We start from the raw sequence: 20,128 nt of genomic DNA, 5'->3' as shown, positions 1-20,128 counted from the left end.
CGCACACACACATACCACATAGATACATACATATACCCCACATACATACACAGCACGCGCCCGCAAATAAAACGTAGTAAGAAAAATTAAGACCGGTATCTAAGCCGGGCATGATGCCTCACACCTGTAAACCCAGCACTTGAGAGGCTGAAGAGCACACAGTGCTGCTGGTTCAAGGCCAACCAGGGTATGTCTGTAGACCAAGCAGGTGCGATGTCGCACACCTGTCGTTCCGGCACCTGGCAGGTGGAGGGAGGAGGGTGGAGTCAGCACCAGGCAGTTGGAGGGAGGAGGGTAGAGTCGCTGTCGTCCTTGGCTACACAGCACGTTGGCAGGCAGGCTGGGCTCATGAGACCCTGCCTCAGAACAGACTCGGAGTACCTGCAACTGCAGCAGTGAGCAGGCAGATCCAGGCCAAAGCTAAGAGCTGCCGGCCGGCCAGCCTAACCAAAAAGGTGAATTTCTGGTTCAGTGAGAGACTGTGTCTCACAGAGGCAGGGCCGACAAGATGGCTAAGAGGGGAAAGGAACTTGCTGCTGAGGCTTAAGACCTGAGTTCAATCCCCAAGAAGTACTCAGAGGAAGGAGAGAACCGGCTTCACCAAGTTGTTCTCTGAGTACGAGCAAGCTGCAGCATGCACACACTCCCATACACGCAAATAAAAACTGTTTTACGTCTATTTTTGTTTAAGAAATGGTGAAGAAGAGTGATAGGGGAGAATACTTTGTTCTGGCCTCTGCGTGTGTGCAAGTTGGTACACAGACCTGTTCATGCACGCTTACACACACACACACACACACACACACACACACACACACGTTTAGAAAACCCCCGAAACAGGACTGGCCTGTAGCTCGGTGGTTAAAGTATTTGCCTGCTACTCATGAAACCCTGGATTTAGTTCTCAGCACTTACGAAAACCCAGCGAGGTGGCAGGTCAGGCATGGTGGCGCAGGCCTTTAATCCTCACATGTAGGAGGCAGAGGCAGGCGGATCTCTGTGAGTTCGAGACCTGACCGCTCTGCCAATCGAGTTCCAGAACAGCCAGGACTGTTATACAGAAAAACCCTGTCTCGGAAAACCAAAAAAATAAAGAGAGTCAGGAGGGTCAGGAGTTTAAGGTTATCTTTGTCTGTGTCACCAGTTTCGGGACAGCCTAGGATACATGAGATCCTGTTTCAAATGTTGATGGCTCAACAGCTACCTAGGTTTGATGCCGGGACTATTTCTGAAAGGAGAAAATGACGCCTTGTTTGGCTTCCACCTATGTGCTGTTGAGCATGGTTGCATGCACACTCACATACACACAATAAATAAGGGCATGTGTGCATTTTATATTATTTATTTATTTGTTTATTTTCGGTGGCAGGGTCTCACTATGTGGCCCTGGCTGTCCTAGAACTCTCTGTGCAGACAGACCTGACTGGTTTGGAACTCACAGAGATTTGTCTGCTGATGCCTCTCAAGTGCTGGGATTAAAGGGGTTCACGCTCATGCCTGCCTTAATAAAGCAGTCATTTGTTGAGCACTAACTCTGTGTGTGTGTGTGGGGGGGGGGTCATCAGCTGCTCATTTCAGGCAGGAATTGAGTCAAACAGAAACTAATTAGCAGTGGAGCCAAACAGGAGGCGGGAAGGGCTGTGGCGGCGACTGCTTCTGCGTAACCTCTGCTCATCCTAGACACCTTTCTCCTTGGCCCCTGTTCTCGTTTCATTTCCATGGCTGTGAGAATGGCTGTCCATGCCTGGACAGAAAGCAACTCAGGGGAAAGGGGTCATGATCTAGCTCACAGGAGCTTGAAGTAGCTAGTCACATCACAGTCAAAGCAGAGAGAAAATGAATGTTCACATGCTTAGTGCTCGGCGAGCTTCCTCTTAACATAGTCCAGGATCTTCTGGGTAGGGAATGGTGCCACTCCCAGTGGGCTAGGTCTCCTCATCTCAGTTAACATTGATAATTAGACAATCCTTCATTGATAATTAAGACACTCCTTCATAGATATGTCCGTAACTAAGCTGATTTGAACAGTCTCCATTGAGATGAGACTCTTCCTGGTGATTTCAGGTTATGTCAGATTGACAAAATTAATGTTGTTAATGCGGTGTTGGTGCATGCCTTTAATCCCAGCACTCGGTGGCAGAGACAGGCGGATCCCTGAGTTTGAGGCCAGCCTGGTCTACAGAACAAGTTCAGAACAGGCACCAAAGCTATAGAGAAACCCTGTCTCAAACAACAACAAAAACAATAAATTGACAAAACTAATCACTGAGCCTGGAGAAATGACTGTGGTTAAGATCCCTTGCTGCTCTTCCGGGGAGCATGAGCTTCGTTCCCAGTACCCGTGTCTGACGGCTCCTAACCACCTGTCACTCCAGCTCTGGGGGGTCCAGCATCCTCTTCTGGCCCTCAGTCACTACACTCACACATCTAAACAAACACATACACATAAATTGAAAAATGAAAAATGACAGGCTCCCCGTTCTCCTAGATCATCATGGACTCCAGCATCTCGAAGCAGGCGCTGAGCGAGATCGAGACCAGGCACAGTGAGATCATCAAGCTAGAGACCAGCATCCGGGAGCTGCACGATATGTTCATGGATATGGCCATGCTGGTGGAGAGCCAGGTGAGTACCCGCATCCGCGATGCTAGGACCTCTGGCTCCCAGCAGCATCCAGGACCACACTAACCCCTTCCCTTTCCACCCAACACGCTGCCCTGCCCGGGAGGGACAGTGTCTTCAGGTAACCATAGTCTGTTGTAAGGGCCTCCAGGGATCCTGCTGCATGGCTCTGCTTGGTCCCCCTGGCCCTGCCTGATCCCACCCCTCACCCCAGCCCCGTCCTGGCTTCACAAACTCTGTCATGGGTCACGAGGAGCAGAAGGCATAGCAATGGGCAAGACAACCGAGCATTGCTTGCAGGAGCGAATGGCTGTTGAGTGGGAAAGGACAGCACAGCGTCTCTATAGAACAAATGGAATATTCTCTGGTGATGCTGGGGGCTCAGAGTCCTAGGTAGGCATGTTCAGCCTGTGGCTTGGGAGCCACAGGAGACCTGAGATAGTCATGAATGAGGCCTAACACAAAGTCATAAACTAAAACTTGAGATCGCGTGTGTGTGTGTGTGTGTGTGTGTGTGTGTGTGTGTGTACACATGCATATGTGCCTTATTTCTTTGAGACACCTCTCACTGAATCTGGCGCTCACCAAATCAGCTAGACTGACTTACCAGTGAGCCTCAAATCTCCCATTTCTTCCTCACAGAACTGGGGTTAGAGGCACGGGTCTCTGTGGCTGACTTTATACGTGGGTGCTTTTTACAGGGGATCCAAACTGAGGTACTTGACAACCGAGCCATCTCACCCCAATTACCTGACTTCCACATGCCACTGCAAGTTTGTTATTTCTTTCTTGTTCTGTTTTTGCTTTGATTTTTTTTTTTTTTTTTTTTTAGTTTTTCAAGACAGGGTTTCTCTGTAGCTTTGGAGCCTGTCCTGGCACTAGCTCTTGTAGACCAGGCTGGCCTAGAACTCACAGAGATCCACCTGCCTCTGCCTCCCGAGTGTCTTGATTAAAGGCGTGCGCCACCACTGCCCGGCTCTGTTTTTGCTTTGAGACAGCGCCTTGTTACCGTAGACCAGGTTGGCCTTGAACTCAGACATAGAGATCCAACTGCTTCTGCCTCCTGAGCGCTGAAGTGAAGGCTGCGCCCGTGTCCTAACACACATTCGGGGCTCCATCCACTCAGGGCTTCCTTTGCCCTTCACAAAGGAACCAACCAAGAAGGGCTCCCAGGAGAAATGAGAAGCAGCATCCGGCTGAGGGACCGGCAATGCCAAGGGCTCAGCAGGAGGCTGAGCTTGAGGAGAAAGGAGGTCTGTGGGATGCAGGGAGTGGTCAAGGCCAAGCCAAAGTTGGAGACAGATGAGGTGGGAAGACTGGTGGTACTGAGTACCATACCAAGAAGCTGTTCCTTTATTTCTTTAGCTCTTATTGAGTGGGTTTTTTTATTTTATTTTTTTAATATTTATTTATTATGTATACAATATTCTGTCTGTGTGTATGGCTGCAGGCCAGAAGAGGGCACCAGACCTCATTACAGATGGCTGTGAGCCACCATGTGGTTGCTGGGAATTGAACTCATGACCTTTGGAAGAGTAGGCAATGCTCTTAACCTCTGAACCATCTCTCCAGCCCCCTTGAGTGGGTTTTGTTTTGGAGACGGTCTCAGATGTGCCGTGCTAGCCTCAAACTTGATTTGTAGCTTAAGATGACCTTGAACTAATAGATATACACATATATATTATTTATATATATTTATATATTGTATTACTTATATATTATATATATATTATTTATTTATTTATTTATTTTGGTTTTTCGAGACAGAGTTTCTCTGTGGTTTTGGAGCCTGTCCTGGAACTAGCTCTGTAGACCAGGCTGGTCTCGAACTCACAGAGATCCACCTGCCTCTGCCTCCCAAGTGCTGGGATTAAAGGCATGCGCCACCACCGCCCGGCTATATAATATATATTATATATTTTTTAATGTGTATGGGTGTTTTGTCTGCATACATGTCCGTGCACTATGTGCCTGGGGCTCATGGAGGCCAGGAGAGGGGGTCCAATCCCCTGGAATTGGGGTTTTGGGCTTATAACCACTGAGCCATCTCAGTCTAACCTTGGATTTTTTTATTTAAAAAAGAAAAACAACATTTTACATCTGTGTGTGTGCTTGCGTGTGCGTGTGTGTGTGTGTGTGTGTGTGTGCGCGCGCGCACACACACAACCCTATGTATCTGTGTTCATTTGTGCTTTTGGAAGTAAGTTTTCTCCTTCAGTTATGTGGGCCAACTGAACTCAGGCTTGGCCAGAATCAGCCTTATCTCCTGAGCCATCTCACGTCTTGGACCTTGTACTGCCCATCCTATCCCCTTGCCTCCACTTCCTCCCAGATGATGCGATCACAGGTGTGTGCCACTGAACTCAGTGCTGAGGATCCGAATGTGAGAGAGACATCCTGCATTCCAGGCATTTCCGGCAACTGCCATAGCAACTGAGCCTCAGCTCCAGCCCTTTGTTCTGAGACGGGGTCTTCCTTGGCTGGCCTCAGGTCTATGGTGATCCCCTCCTCCAGCTCCTGAGTGCTTGGAGTACAGGGCTAAGTCTCCACATCTGGCTTTGCTGATGTTGATTTTGTTGTTGACTTTTAGTGTCGATTTAGTTTTGTTCTTTTGCTTGCTGTTTATAGCACAAGCCAGGCTTGGACTCCTATGCTGGCTCAGCCTCCTCGGTGCTAGGATTTTAGCTGTGGCACCACACCTGGTTTTCTTGGGGTTTTGGTGCTGTTTGTTTGTTTTTGGTTTTCTTATTATTATTATCATCATCTGTTTGGGTCTTTTTGTGGGTGTGGGGGGGGGATTGTGATTTCTTTTACCTTTGTAAGGAAGGGTCTTGCTTTGTATACCAGGCTAGCCTTGAACTCCTGGTCCTCTTGCTTAGCCTCTCAAGTGCTAGGCTCCTAAGTCATGCCTGGGTATACTAGGGGTTCTGTGGGTAGACGTAATATAACCTTATGTCCTGGTGTCCTGGTGAGAAGCTCCCAGGAGGAAGTGTCAGACTCAGACTGAGACACACCATTGCTGTGAGTCTTGTGGGGCGGAGTCATGGGCAGATGAAGAACACAGGACCCAGAGAGGACTGTGGGCTGGCTAAAGGGTCTCAAAATTTGAAGACAGCAGATATTAAGAGCTTCATGGAAGGCTGGAAAGATGTCTTTGAGATTAAGAGCACTGACTGTTCTTCCAGAGGGTCCTGAGTTCAATTCCCAGCAACCACATAGTGATTCATAACCATCTATGATAGGATCTGGTGCCCTCTTCTGGCATGCAGGTGTACATGCAGACAGAACACTGTATACATAATAAATAAATAAAATCTTTAAAAGAATCGGAACTGGCCCGTAAGGAGAGAGTAAGAGGCTTGCCCATGGTCACCTGCTACACCTTGGCCAGGCCCGGCTCAGGATACAGCCCACCCACTCCCGCCCTGCCTTTCTGTGTCTGGCATTATGCACTTCATACGGTCACAGCTGACCACCCTCTGCATGATCTTCACCCTTGCCTGAGACTGCATGGCCAATTTCACCCCCAGGATGGCTGCTGTTTGGGAAAGATGGGAGCTGTTCCTGGCATGCCTTGTACTCAAGATGCCCTGGCCAGGTGCCTGGCCTGGTGGCACAGGTGAGAAGCTCCCTGCCCTCTTCACCACTCTCTTCTCTCTCTCTCTCTCTGACTTCAGGGTATTTTCTTGAATCCCTCCTCTGAGCTCCCTTCTGGTTCTGAGGAGGGAGGCCTGGACCTTGGGTACCCCTGGTCCTGCAGGGAGAGATGATTGACAGGATCGAGTACAACGTGGAGCACGCTGTGGACTACGTGGAGAGGGCAGTGTCTGACACCAAGAAAGCCGTCAAGTACCAGAGCAAGGCGCGCAGGGTCAGTGGCCAGCTCTGTCCAAGCCCGTGCCCCAGAGAGCCCCCAGGCTGTGAGACACTCCTCCCCACCTGCCTCTGTCCCGTTTTCAGAAACCCAACCATAGCCTTCACCGCTCCATCAACAGCCCATTCTAGGCCATCCCCTACCCCTTGTCCTGACCCTTCAGATCTCAACCCTCATTTTCCTGATTTTTGGGTGTTTTTGTCCATATAGGGGATGGAACCCAGGATCTAGCACATGCTAGACAAAAGCTCTACTACTGAGATCTACCCCCAGCCCCTCACTGGGGGATTCTAGGCTGGCATTCTGTTATTCAGCCCCAGTCTGAGCCCTCATTCTGGCTCCCCCTTTCTGGTACCCCCATGCTCTTCTGAGGCCTGCCTTTGTCTCCCTGCAGAAGAAGATCATGATCATCATTTGCTGTGTGATTCTGGGCATCGTCATCGCCTCTACCATCGGGGGCATCTTTGGATAGACACCAGCTCCACCCACCTCTCCACTCTGGACGGGTCTCCCCGAAGAGGCCTCTGGCTGCTGCGCCTAGCTGGGTTGCCCTCCCCATCCCTGCCTTCTGGCTGGGAACCCTTTTCCTCCCCATCCCATACTGCTCCCTCTCTGCCATGAGGCTCCCGTTCCTACCACCCTGCCCCAAGCCGTGTCGTGTGCATGATCTTGTGACAGTGTGTATCTGTACAGGAGGCAGAGGGGAACAGGATCGGGAACAGCCAGAGGGGCTGGGGACAGGTCAGTGTGGGCAAGACTCGGGCCCTGACCAGGTCCGTCTTTCTTCAGGCCTGAGGTCCACCCTCCCCTGGGACTTGGGCTCCTTTCTGGACCCCAACCTTGCCCTCCCCTGCCCTGCCCTCTGGCTTCTCCAGCTCTCCCCACCATGCCATGGCACCTGGAGGGTGGGGACCAGCTGGTTACATGGTGCTGCTTTTCAGGTTAGGGGAGAGGTGTCCTAAGGGATAGCCCAACACTGAAGTCTTTGTTAGCTTACCACTGCCAGGAGGCTCAGGGTGTCATGGCTGCCGGTGTGTTAGGAGCACCCAGCATCCCCACTTTGGGCAAAGCTGACAATGTCTCTGGCCTCGGCTGCCCTTATCACAGACTCGGGAGTCGTGTCCCTGGGCTGGGCCTGAGCCTAGTGAACTTCTGCAAGAAGCGTGGTGGTGTCCTCTCCAGCCTGGCTTGGAGCTGAGAGGTAGATCAGACCTCAGGCCTCTGCCCACAGTCTCTAACAGGCATGTTGAGTCGCGGCCAGGGTTGCATGTTGGGGACAGTGGTCCCCTGCTCTCTATATGTTCTGAAAAGCCAGGTGTCTCCCACTGATGTGCCACGTGATGTCAGGTGTACTGGATGCAGTATTCAGTAGCCAGCTGGGGAGGGGGCTCCCCACTCCCCTCCCCTGCTATCTTGGGGCTTCTCAGAGTCAAAAATGTATCCCGTGCCCCAGGAACCTTTTCTTGTCCACAGGCAAGGAGTATGCATGCGAGCGCATGCAGTGGGAGTTGGGGCCGTGTCTGTGTGCCCCCTCCCCTCAGCTTTGCTCCTGCCCAGTGACTGTGACCACTGTCCGTGCTGCCTTCTTTCACGGCCACTCCCTCCACCCCTTCACCAAAGGTCTTGGTACAACCAGCTACCCATTTTGTGAGATTTTTATGTAGAATAAACATTTGTATCTGTAGTGAGCCTCTGCTTGGAACTTTTTTTTCCCATTTGCAGTGTAGGGGGTACGAGATCAACCATGTGGGTACTGAAAGGGAAGGGGCTCAGAGACGGAGGATTCCCAACTTTCCCGCAATACGCAGGCCTTCAGCTGCTTCTGGATGGACAGTGGGTAACATCTGGGCTTTTCTGAGACCACCCCAGAACCCCACCCTTACCTAGGGGAGAGCCACCTTCACCTATCAGAGGTATGAATGTTTTGCCAGCATGTGTGCCTGGAGCCAACAGAGCTCAGAAGAGTGAGTTGGATCCCTGCAACTGGACATATGGATGGTTGTTAGCTGCCACATGGGTGCTGAGAACCAATTCCCAGTTTCTCTGCCCAGACAACCAATGCTCTTAACTGCCAAGCCATCTCTCCAACTCCCAGATATTTATTTATTTATTTAAGTTTTGTTTAAGACAGGGTCTCACTATGTAGCTCTTACTGTTCTGGAACTTACTAGGTAGATCAGGCTGACTTCAAATTCCGAAGTCAGAAGTCAGCTTCCCGAGTGCTGGGATTGAAAGGGAGCAAGCACCACCATGCCTGACTATTTATGTGTGTCTGTCGTGTGAGTGCAGGTGCCTGTGGAGGCCAGAAGAGGGCGTTGGATCCCCTGGTGCTGGGATTATAGCTGGTTATGTGGGTGGTAGAAACCAAACTCAGGACCTCTGGAAGAGAAGTACATGCTTTTAACCACTGGGCCATCTCTCTAGCCCCTAAAAAGAAAAGTACACATGGTGCCTGGGTGTGCGTGCATGTGTGAGGAGATCAAAAGATAACTTTGGGCTTTGGTCCTCACCTTCTGCCTGTGCAAAGCAGGATCTTTTCTTCACTGTGTATAGCTGACCCACGAGTTTCACCGACTTCTGCCTAACTAGCAGCATTACTACATCTGGCTTTACCTGGGTTCCTGAATCTGAACTCCTCATTCACATGGCAAGAACTGTACCCACAGGGCCTAAGTCCTGGATCTGGTCCCTGGGAGATGCAACTCTAGGGGTTAAGGCCCTTAGGCTCCTCTCCTTCCCTGTTCAATGCATTCCTGCTGTGCCATATCTAGATGTAGTTGCCTCCTCCGAGGGAGATACATATGTATCAAATGTCCTTAGCCTGGCAGACACCACACCTAGAGCAGGACCTGTGCTTCTGACCACTTGCGACTGTCCCAACAGCCTGAGGTCACCTCCCATGTGAGACAAGGGACTTGGCAGAGACTCGAGGCAGTGGATACCTCAAGTACCCAAACCCCATTCCCAACCTCGCATGGCATTGACATGAGAAATGAGTCCTGATTCAAGGAACCCATCTGTGCCCCTCCCAAGATGGAAGAAAGCTTCTGTCCATTCCAGGTTTTTAAATCCAGCTCCTGGCTAGGAGCCATGCAGTGGTCCCTAACAGAGGAACCCGAGACACAGGTTAATATAGAGCCACCAGTTACTTAGAAACTAAATTAATGTATTTAGGACAAAATAAAACATTCTTAGAAAATTTTTTTCACTTTGTTTTTTTAAAACAGGTTTTTTTGCTGTGTAGCCCAGACTGGCCTGGAACTTTCCATCTTGATGCCTCAGCCTCCAAGGAGGGTGTTGGAATTACATGATCTGGGCTGCCAAACCCAAATCCCTGGAACACTTTTAGTGAAAAAATATTTTGAGAAATTCGCAACTTTTCTAAAATACTATGTTGCTAGCTGCTGAAGTAAACAGTTCAATCTAGAAAATTCCTCAGAGGCAGGTCCTGGATTGGACAGCTCCCAACCTCTGAGCAGAGTGGGTGGCCAGGGCCATCTGCAGGACTGGATGCAGGTGTGGGTGGCCAGAGCCACCTGCAGGACTGGATGCAGGTGTGGGTGGCCTGGGTCGCCTGTAGGACTGGATGCAGGACTGGATGCAGGTGTGGGTGGCCAGACTCCCCTTGATTAGATGAAGCGCCCTCAGAAACGGGGCTTGCGCTTGCGGCCTGTGTACTGGGTGTCAGGTCTGACCTCCCTGCAGACAGACAGAACAGACTCAGGAGAAGGAAGAGCTCTGTGACCACAAATGCAGATTACGTCTTGGTGGGCACGGCCTCCTCCTCCCTGCCTGCCGCCCACCCCCAGCTGGTACTCACTTGCCCTGGCGCCTGCGCCGCTCCTTCTTCTCTAGGACCCACTCGCGGCTCTTTTTCACCAAGTCCCGCCGTGCCTTCTTGTGTGGAGCCCTAGGCAGAGACAAAAGTGAGAGGGTGCCTAAGCTGTCACAGGGAGGGGGAGTGTTAGCTCTGAAGCCCCCTCTTCCCATCTATCACCTCCACTCTGGACACCTCCGTAACAGGACCAGAACCTCTGGTTTAGCAGAGCTGTGGGGCAAAGTCCCTGTCCCTACAAAGTATCATTAGGCAGATGGCCTTGTGTCTGGAACACACCTTATCTATAAGGTGACTCCAGAAAGGAGGAACTCAAAAAAAAAAAGTAACCTGGTTGTGTCCAAGGAAAGCCATGGAACCTGCACAGTCCAATGCTGCCACTTAAGGTCCCTGTCTGGGTTGGGGCTCAGTGTGCCTAGCAGAAGCCAGTGTCATTCAACCTCACCCCCCACCCCACCCTAGCTTCTGTCAATGTCTGAGGCCGGAAAACAAGGCTGCCCGCTCATGGCAGTCCTGACAACAAAGCCTCTCACAGATCATCTTGGCCTCCAGCCCTGGCTGAGGAGGAATGTGTTCCCCACAGCCCAATGGACAAAAGGCCCATGGAAGAAAGGGAGTCTACGCACCCACCCATAACCACAATCCCATTGGCTGCCGGGATGAAGTGATTCAGCCTAGCTTGAGGGAGAGCTGCCGGCTGCTTCAGTATGGTCTGTGGCCCCTGGGTGCAGACAGGAGCCATGTCAAACCTTCCTCTAGCAGAGGCAGAGCAGAGCTCCAAGAGCTACTCAGCATTGTAGCAGGGGCTGGGCTATGTGCAGCGACCCACGCCACCAGGAAAGAGGGGCAGGCCACACGAGGCCAAAGGGAGCCACGGAAGGAAAGGAGGAGCATCCATGTTGCTCCTGGAAGTCGGGCCAGGTGCAGTCAGAGGTTACTACAAATGCAGGGGATCCAAAGGTCATACAGAACACATGGAACACACAGAACACTGCAAGGGCAGTGCAGACGGGAGCATGCTGTGGAATAGAATATTGTTTTCAGTAAGGATGTGTTATATTTGTTTGTGTTATGTTTGTGTTGCATAATATTTGTTTTACTAAGATGTGTTTCATCTGTTCCTGCTGCATTTGTTTAACTATGTAAAGATGTGTTGCTGTTTCACTTTGCCTGCCTACGGTACCTGATTGGTCTAATAAAAAGCTGACTGGCGAATAGCTAGGCAAAGAAGGGCTAGGCAGGGCTGGCAAGCAGAGAGAAAAGGGGGCCTGGTCAGCCAGGGGTCAGCCAGCCACAGAGGAAGCAGGAAAGCAGGATGGACAGTGTGTAGATGAGGTAAGCAAGCTTTGGGGCAGCACACAGATCAACAGAAACGGGTTAAGTTAAAGAAGCTACCTAGAAACAAGCCTAAGGGAAGGCCAAGCACTCAGAACCAATAAGCCTCCGTGTCATGATTTGAGGGCTGCTCCAAGGGAGCCTGCTACAGGAACAAGATGCGAGCCACTAAAGAAAGGCAAGAGAAAGCCATCGAGGTGGGTGAAAGGAAAGGGCAAGTGAGCACGGGGGCCAGGAGTGATGGGCAGGGAAGTGACGCCATGTGGAAACCTGCTTCTTCTCATAGTGACAGAAACAAACGGCAGATGAGCTGGCTGAGAGCAGGAACTTGCGGTAAGCCTGGCCCCTGATCCTTGCCCACTCCTCTTAGCTTCCCTGCTCGTTCCCCATTGAGACTCTTCTAGATGTTTCTACTTGGCTTTGCTGAGGAAGTACCAGGCATCCAACTCCTCCAGCACCTAGGGTCCCTCGCCCTCATGCTGGTGTTGGATGGTGACATGTGTGTGTGCTCTATGTTAGCTGGGCCGTGTTGAACAGCCTGGGCATCTGTTCCCAACTGTGAGCTGTGTGTGGATAGGAAGACTCTAGAGGGTAGAGCCGAGGATGCAGGAGCCAGGGAAGCCTGGGGTCCAGGCTGTAGCTAAAGTGGCTGGGGGAGGCCGAGAAGCGGGGGGAACGTCACAGGAATGCCCTGTCAAGTGTGTGAAGGGAGCTAAGGCACTGTGGCTGCCCCAGTACCCAGCCTGAGGAGGAGGAGGCACATCTGGTTGTGACATCACTTTGGCACTGTAGCTGGGTCTAACCTGACTCAGGTGAAAGCAGAGGAAAATGCCCGAGCCCTTGCCTGGGTCCCGCACCTAGGCCCCTCACACCTTACCTTTCACTGGTGAAGGCGGACTCGGTGGCCTGGTCTGCATCCTGACTTTCAGTCAACCCCTGTAGGAGACAAAGCTTCTGAGTCGCCCTGGCGCTCTCTGCCGCAACACAAGACACGTGTGTATTCAGGCCTGAGTAAGTCCAGCAGGCCTAAAAGTCAGGCTACAGGGGTTGGTGGTCCGTCCCAGGACCTGCAGAGGTCTCAGTTGAGCTCTGTGCAAGGGATTGGGGAACCCTAACCACCGAAGCCCTCCCAGCATGCTCTTGCGCTGGGAGTAGAAGGCAGCCTGGGAGCCCAAGACCCTTACCTTTGGCAGGGAGGTGGAAGGCCCAGAAAAGAGACAGAGGTAGAACCTGAAACAAGGCAGAGCAACGTGAGGCCTGGCTCATAAGGCCAAGCAGAAGAGACAACTTGCATCTTCTGTGCCCTGACCTCCTACCCAGCATCCCTTTGTTGACTCAGTAGACTGCAAGGGCCCCAGCTGTGTAGACAGTGCTAGGCCCAGCACTCACTGTGTATGTGTATACCGAGGTCAAGCTCAGCTGTCACTCCCCAAGACACTCTCCACTGCATGTTTGACAGCGTCTCTCACAGTACTAGAGCTCACCATCCAGGAATCTGCCTGTCTCCGTCTCCCCAGTGCCTCGTTGGAATTACGAGCAAGCACACCACGCCCAGCCTTTTACACAGGTGCTGGAAATGGGAGCTCAGGCCCTCATGCTTGCACAGCAAGCACTTCACCAGCTATGCCGCCGCCCCTGCCACTTACTTCTTTGCTTTGGCACTGTTGGGGAAGTCCACCACCACGCCGCCGGTGAAGCCTGCCCTCGTGGCCTGGGTTGTGATCAGCTCCAGCTGAGGAGAGAGGGGCCAGGGAGCAGATGGAGGGGTGGGAGGGACAGACAGAGGTCCCCAGCCCTCATTGGTCAGAATCTAAAGCACGGTCTAGCTAGGCCTTTCTGACTCAGAGGCCTCCAAAGCCACCAAGGCATAAAGTGGGGGCTGTAACCAGTCTCTGTAGCCCCACCCTGAGGAGAGTGTCAGCACAAAGCGGTTCTGCTCGTTCCCATGTTCTGGTCCAGGGACCCATCTCCCTACTCTCAGGAAACCAGACTCGGTTCTGTTACATGTCAAGGACCTGCAGCTCACTGTCATTCTAAGCCCTAACTCCTGCCACAGAAGGCAGAACTGCTGAGGTCCTCTAGCTGTGGGTTATGGAGATGCATTGTATCACAGCACATTCTGGGACACCGCCTTATCTGTTTCCATTTTACTCTCTCTGTGCTGGGGATGGAGGCCAGGTCCTCATGGATGCTAGATGAGTGCTCACTACTAAGCCACATCCCCAGCCTCCCACCATCTCATCTATCAACAACACACCAGCCTCCCCTACGGCCACACCCCCTCTCAGGGAGCCATCTGGGGTCACTGTGCCATCACTAGGGTGCTCCTTCCCTCTTTTCCACCAGGCCGCCAGAGTTCCTTGTTCTACCACAGAAAGAAGGCAGTTGAATGGAGAAGGCTGATCCACACCCCGCTCCCGGCAGATCTAGATAGCGGCTCACCTGCTCCGAGTTCTCAGGGTACAGCTGCAGAACAGCTCGAGCCCCACGGACCTGTGAGCAGCAGAAATGTCATTGACCATGTAAGCGCATGTGGGATGATGGCCACGGTGCACTTCACTTACTAAACATTTACAGAGCTCCCGTCACAAGGCTCAGAACACCATCATGAACACGACTCCTGAATGGGGCACTCGCTGGTAAGGCAGGCACTTAACTTACAGCTATGGCAAGAGACAAAGGAAAACATAGCGCGTGCCTGTACCCTAAGCCTTTGGGAGGCAGAGGCAGGAGGATCACTACTTGCTCACGCCCAGCATAGTTTACACAGGAAGTCCCTGTCTCAAAAGAAAAAGGACAAGAGCCGGGCGATGGTGGTGCACGCCTTTAATCCCAGCACTCGGGAGGCAGAGGCAGGCGGATCTCTGTGAGTTCGAGACCAGCCTGGTCTACAGAGCTAGTTCCAGGACAGGCTCCACAGCCACAGAGAAACCCTGTCTCGAAAAACCAAAAAAAAAAAAAAGAAAAAGGACAAGAAACAACAATTACGCAGTAAGTGTTGGGATTGAAGGTGGCACCACAACACCTGCCATGAATTTTTTTTTGAAAATTTACTTATTTATTAATTATGTATACAATAGTCTGTCTATATGTATGTCTGCAGCCCAGAAGAGGGCACCAGACCTCATTACAGATGGTTGTGAGCCACCATGTGGTTGCCGGGAATTGAACTCAGGACCTTTGGAAGAGCAGGCAATGCTCTTAACCACTGAGCCATCTCTCCAGCCCCTGAATTTTTTTTTTAATTAAAAAAGAAGGTGACAGTGCAGGGAAGTGCAGAGGACATGGGCACTCTGTGTGCTGGACATGACATCACTGCCCTCGCTCAACTGCCTCAGATGTTGACTGCGATGCTCCTGGGTTTAGTCAGATGTCCGCCCTTTGCACTTGGACCCTTTTTCCTTTTGCATTTTTGAGACATCTCTGGCTGACTTTGAATTTTCTATGTAGCCAAGGCTGGTCTTGAGCTCCCAACTCTCCAGTCTCTGCCTCCAAGTGTTAGGATTCCAGGTCTATACCACCACGCCCAACTGAGTCTTGACAGGCTACGTGTCCTTTCTCAACAGCTTTCCCATCATGACCTCAACTTCATCCTTGCACTTCCGAGGCAGGAGAATGACAGACAGACAGAACCAATAGGAGGGGAGCTATACTCACGAGGGCAGAGTACAGAGAAGAGAAGAAGCGGTAGAGTCGCCTGGCAGGGACGTCTGACTTCTTGTTTGCATTGCAGAGCCACTGAACAGCTGAGATGCTGAAAAGAAAAGGACCCAGTCAGGAGGGCCAATGCCCTCACCAGTGACTCCTGAGGAATCTGCCATTATCCACCATACTCTGCTGCACACAGCTCCTGTCCTACAGGCCAGTCCACTCTTGGTCACTTCCTTGCAACATAGAACCAACTGGGGGCAGCACTCACTTCCTTTAGTTATTCCAGGAAAATCCTCTCTCAACCAACGTCTGTGTGTACGTCCAGGAGCCCAGGCCGTTACTGCCCACCTACCCCTCCACTCTCCGCCGACCGACAGAGGAAACCCACTAGACAGCAAGCACTTACACCCAGCCATTCATCTGCCTTTCCGTGTTCTGCTGCAGCTCTCAAGGCTCGTACCCTCCCCCACCTGTCCCTTGATCTGGATCTCACTCTGGCCCACACCTCCTCACTGCTGGGGTGACAACCATGGGCAGCGACATTTCATATTTTTAACAGCAATTTTAATGCTCCAAAGCTCGTTATTAAAGTCCAGGGGCTGGAGAGATGGCTCAGCAGTTAGGAGCACTGACTGCTTGTCAGTTCCCAGCACCCACACAGCAGTTCACAGCCATCTCCAGTTCCAGGTGGAACTGAACACTGTCCTCTAGCCAGCACAGGGACAAGGCACGCATGTGAAACACACACACACACACACACACACACACACACACACACACACACGTGTCAACATGCTCAAAAAATAAATTTTTAAAAACTTAAGTTTTTCAAGACAGGGCCTCTCTATGTGGTCCTGGACACCCTGGAACTCACTCTGTAGACCAGGTTGGCCTTAACTCAGAGATCCACCTGCCTCTGCCTCCAAAGTGCTGGGATTAAAGGGGTGCACCACCACCGCCTGGGAAAACAATTAATTATAGGTCAGTGTGTCTATAATCCCAGAAATGGGGAAATCAGAAGCAGAGCCAGGCAGATGCCGGAAGCTCACTGGGAAGCTAATCTGGTCTGTGTGACAATGGTCCACAAAGAGAGCTTGTCTGAAACAAAAGAAAGAGTCTGAGGATTGGTACCTAAGGATGCTCCCTTGCCTCCACCTGTTTGTTCCCACATACACAAGATGTGCATACACACAACAATTTTTTAGCAGCCTTTGACCTTATAAATCTCAGAATCTTAGAAGATGTACATTTGTTTAATTACATTTACTGCACATGCATCCTGGCTGATGCACAGAAGAGAGACAATAATCTTCAAGAACCTTTATTCTCTCCACCATGTGTTTTCTGTACCAAACAGGTTTGTCAGGCCTGGTAACAAGTACCTGTAATCAGAGCCAGCTCACAGGCCCAGAACGTGTAAAATTTTAAATATCACGTATGCCCGCTATGCAGCTGCGTTTAGGAAACACTGGTGTACGAAATTACAAGTAGGAAGTGAAGACCCTCACCTGATACAGCCATCAAAAGAACCTGGTCGGAAAGGGACTCCCTGCCCCATGTCCCCTAGCAGCAGGTCTCCCTCTGTGTCTCGGTCTAAGGCAGCATCTACATGGGAGGAAGGGAAAGTATGGGTACTGCTGCTGCAGACAGGTATAGTGGCCGGGCCTGTGATCTCAGCAACAGGGAGGCTGAGGCAGGAGCATCCCACGTTGGGGACTGGTCTGGGCTATATGGCAAGACCTGATCTCAACCAGAAATCCAATTTAGCTGTTCCATACTCAAGAGGATAGTCACATTGGTACAGACAGAGCTAACTTACCCAACATGGCAGAGCTGATGTCAATGCCCACCCAATAGTGCCCCTCCTCTGAGATATAGTCTCCACTCAGTCCAGTACCGCAGCTGTAGGAAACAACCGACAGGGGTCACAGAGCTGAATAGTAAAGACCCTCCACCCCACCCAGGCAATGAGACCTGGGGCCCCAGGACCTCACCCAATGTCCAACAGATAAGAGGGCTGACCCTCTGGCAGACAGAGGAGCTCCAGTGCCCTCTCAGTCATCTTGGTCTGGATGTCAATCATCCGTGAGCTGGGAAGCAGAAAAACATAGGAGTAGTTAGAGTTTCTCTTAGTTCAAAAGAGTTAGGAGAATTTAAAAAAACAATCAACCAGAGGTACTTTCTCCTAACTTTAAAATTTTTTATTTTGCCTGGCAGTGGTGGCGCACACCTTTAATACCAGGACTCGGGAGGGAGAGGCAAGCAGATCTCTTGAGTTCAAGGCCAGCCTGGTCTATAAGAGCTAGTTCCAGGACAGTCAGGGTTACACAGAGAAATCCTGTCTTGAATAATTTAAAAAAAAAATTATTTATTTCATTTAGTGTGTGTGTGTCTGGATGCATGTGGAGGTCAGAAGCCAACTTGCTCAATTTGGTTCTCTTCTTCCAACATGGAGGTTCTAGGGATCAAACTGAGTCATGAAGCTTGGTTAGTAACCCCTGAGCTATCTCACCAGCCCTTGCCCAACATTTTAAACCTACAATTCTCACCGGAAATCAACAACTCAAATGCAGTTATTGAACGTAGCCCCATCATGGGCATGGATGTTCCCACAAAATCCCACCACTCAAAAGGCTGGCATGAGACTAAGAGTTTAAGTTCAATCTGGGCAAGACTTGCCTCAAAACAGCATCAACAAAGTAAGCCCAAAAGTCCATTTGATACAGTAGTATGTCATTTTATCGTGTACAGATTGTTAAGTGCACCAGCTGCAAGGCTGACAGGAGTAGAGTAAGTCACTCAGCAGATGAGCAGTCAATGACTCTCTACACCTGTGCTGGTTTGGATGCTCATTCCCTAGGGATGCGTTCTCTCCGAGAGTCATCTGCCATATCTACTCCCGTCTACACGGACCAACAATGCACAAGTGTTAGGCATGTGTGACATGTGTCTTGGGGGTGAAGCACTTGTCAACTCACAAGAGGCCCTAAATTCAAAGCCCTGTACCTCCAAAAACCAAAATGATTCGCCTCGGTAGTAAAAAGTGTGTGCCAGACCACACATCCTACCCCCACTACCTGAAAACAAAAACCAGGTGTGGTGATGCACACCTCCACTGAACCAGAACCTGAGCAAGCACACCTCTGTGAGTTCAAGGGCAGTTAGGGCTACATAGTGAGACTCTGTCTCAAAAGGAAGGTGGGGGAGGGAGAGAAACAGTAAACAGAAGAACAGGACATGATTGTACATGCCTATAATCTCAGCATGCAGAAGGCTGAAGCAGGAGGGTCACTTCAAGTGAGGCCAATCTGGGTCACCTGATGTGAACATATCTCAAAAAAAAAAAACTAACAAAAATAGAACAAATAACCTATTGTAATTATGTTATGTATGTTTTATATACTCAAAGAGTTATTTCAATATGGAATCAGCAAAAAAAAATGTGAGTTGTGTCTTTTTTTTTCACTTCTCCACATTGTCATTCAGAGTTAAAGAATTTTACTAGCTAGCTACTGGCTGCCATATTGAACAGAATAGTCCTACATCTGGTCTGTCCAAAATAAAAGTAAATAATCACACACAATAGTTCCCATAGAGCCACACATGCTGGACCATGTCTGCAATTTCCACACTTGGAAGATGGAGACAGTAGGGTCAGGAATTCAGTCACCTCTGATACACAGGAAGTTCAAGAATACCCTGGGCTAGGGGAGACCATGTTTCAAACAAACAAAACCAAATAAACTATCCTGTAGAGTATTCAGACGATGTTTCTGTCAATGGCTGCCATGACAATTTAGTGCAATCATGCATTTAAATAAGAATCACAAGAAACCCATAATGACTATGTCCTCCCTCCTAGTAGTATTCATTCCTTTCTGGGGGTGTGGCTCAATGGTAAAACTTCTGCCTAGAATCCCCAAGTGAGGGGCTGAGGGTGTGGCTCAATGACAGAGCACACAGACAATATGACAGTATCCTACAGATATCCTCTAACTATGCCTACTTTACCACATGTTTAAAACACATTGCCGGGCGGTGGTGGCTCACGCCTTTAATCATAGCACTTGGGAGGCAGAGACGGGTGAATCTCTGTGAGTTCAAGGCCAGCCTGGTCTACAAGAGCGAGCTCCAGGGCAGGCTCCAAAGCTAGAGAAACCCTGTCTCGAAAAAGCCAAAAACAAACAAACAAAAATAACCACACATTGTCAAACGACCTAGTGTAAACTAGAAACGAAAACATCCACACTGGAACCAAGGTATCAAAATCCCTCCAAGAGTTCGACGGTTTAAAATTCACTTTACCGGTGGCAGAACTGCATTTACTCAGGTCCCTCATCTCCCCCACTCCCAAATTCTAGATGCTTTCCAAGCGACACCCATAATGAGGGCGACTTGCCGATCCCGACCCCCGATGCCATTCAACAGCCATGTTCTCCTCACTTGCGAACGTATTTCCGGGCTTCATTTTGGTCATAAAACTGTTGGGAAGAGAAAGACACATGGGATATGAGGGGGAGAACCCAAAAACAGGCATGCTAGAAGAAGACCAAGCCCTGACAAGGTTCTCACCAGCTCTGGCGGTCCGCTGTGCTCGGGTCTCCGGCTACGAGACGCCATCTCTAGGGTACCGCAGCACGCTGGTGCCGGCAAACCTCGGAGCAATGTTTGACGTCATCAACTCTGCGACTATTCCCCCCCCCACACACACACACCTAGAGCTCACACTCTAAACGTTCCCCGCCTATCTTTTTATTTGATTGGCTACAAGCCGGAGGCGCCGCTCACGATTCGCGGTTCCCATTGGCCG

At 50.6% G+C, this 20,128-nt stretch overlaps 2 protein-coding genes and 1 non-coding gene across 6 annotated transcripts in view; 1 reads left to right on the top strand and 2 right to left on the bottom strand.

Moving 5' to 3' along the window:
- Positions 1–8,179, top strand: part of Stx1a (syntaxin 1A) — a 28,498-nt gene extending 20,319 nt beyond the window's left edge. The window contains exons 8-10 of one of the 2 annotated variants that reach the window (XM_041648481.1): positions 2,489–2,626; positions 6,384–6,494; positions 6,892–8,179. In XM_041648481.1, coding sequence (XP_041504415.1) covers positions 2,489–2,626; positions 6,384–6,494; positions 6,892–6,969 — 327 coding nt within the window. In that variant the 3' untranslated portion in view covers positions 6,970–8,179. Of the gene's footprint in view, positions 1–2,488; positions 2,745–6,300; positions 6,495–6,891 lie in introns of those variants that run through there. The other variant, XR_005974038.1, reaches the window with a different exon arrangement.
- A 1,372-nt stretch (positions 8,180–9,551) lies between these two features.
- Bud23 (BUD23 rRNA methyltransferase and ribosome maturation factor) lies at positions 9,552–20,006 on the bottom strand. 3 transcript variants are annotated; one of them, XM_041648482.1, is made up of 12 exons: positions 19,891–20,006; positions 19,762–19,799; positions 17,313–17,408; positions 17,138–17,220; positions 16,827–16,923; positions 15,325–15,421; positions 14,110–14,160; positions 13,314–13,399; positions 12,852–12,897; positions 12,545–12,603; positions 10,318–10,407; positions 9,554–10,196 (listed from the first exon to the last, which is right to left on the bottom strand). In XM_041648482.1, exons 1-12 carry the CDS (start codon positions 19,936–19,938, stop codon positions 10,142–10,144), a joined length of 846 nt encoding a protein of 281 aa, XP_041504416.1. In that variant the 5' UTR covers positions 19,939–20,006; the 3' UTR covers positions 9,554–10,141. The 3 variants fall into 3 exon arrangements, with proteins under 3 accessions (XP_041504417.1, XP_041504416.1, XP_041504418.1); XM_041648483.1 differs by lacking the exons at positions 19,762–19,799; positions 19,891–20,006 and adding an exon at positions 19,624–19,676 and having other exon boundaries at positions 9,552–10,196; XM_041648484.1 differs by lacking the exons at positions 19,762–19,799; positions 19,891–20,006 and adding an exon at positions 19,718–19,745 and having other exon boundaries at positions 9,562–10,196.
- LOC121446634 lies at positions 10,802–10,933 on the bottom strand. Its single transcript, XR_005974074.1, has one exon.
- Positions 20,007–20,128: the final 122 nt, after the last annotated feature.

Source organism: Microtus oregoni, unplaced genomic scaffold (genome assembly GCF_018167655.1).
Source record: "Microtus oregoni isolate MIOR12 unplaced genomic scaffold, Mior012 000003F_ref0000135, whole genome shotgun sequence".
NCBI lineage: Eukaryota > Metazoa > Chordata > Mammalia > Rodentia > Cricetidae > Microtus > Microtus oregoni.
This window is presented reverse-complemented; position numbering and strand designations above follow the sequence as displayed.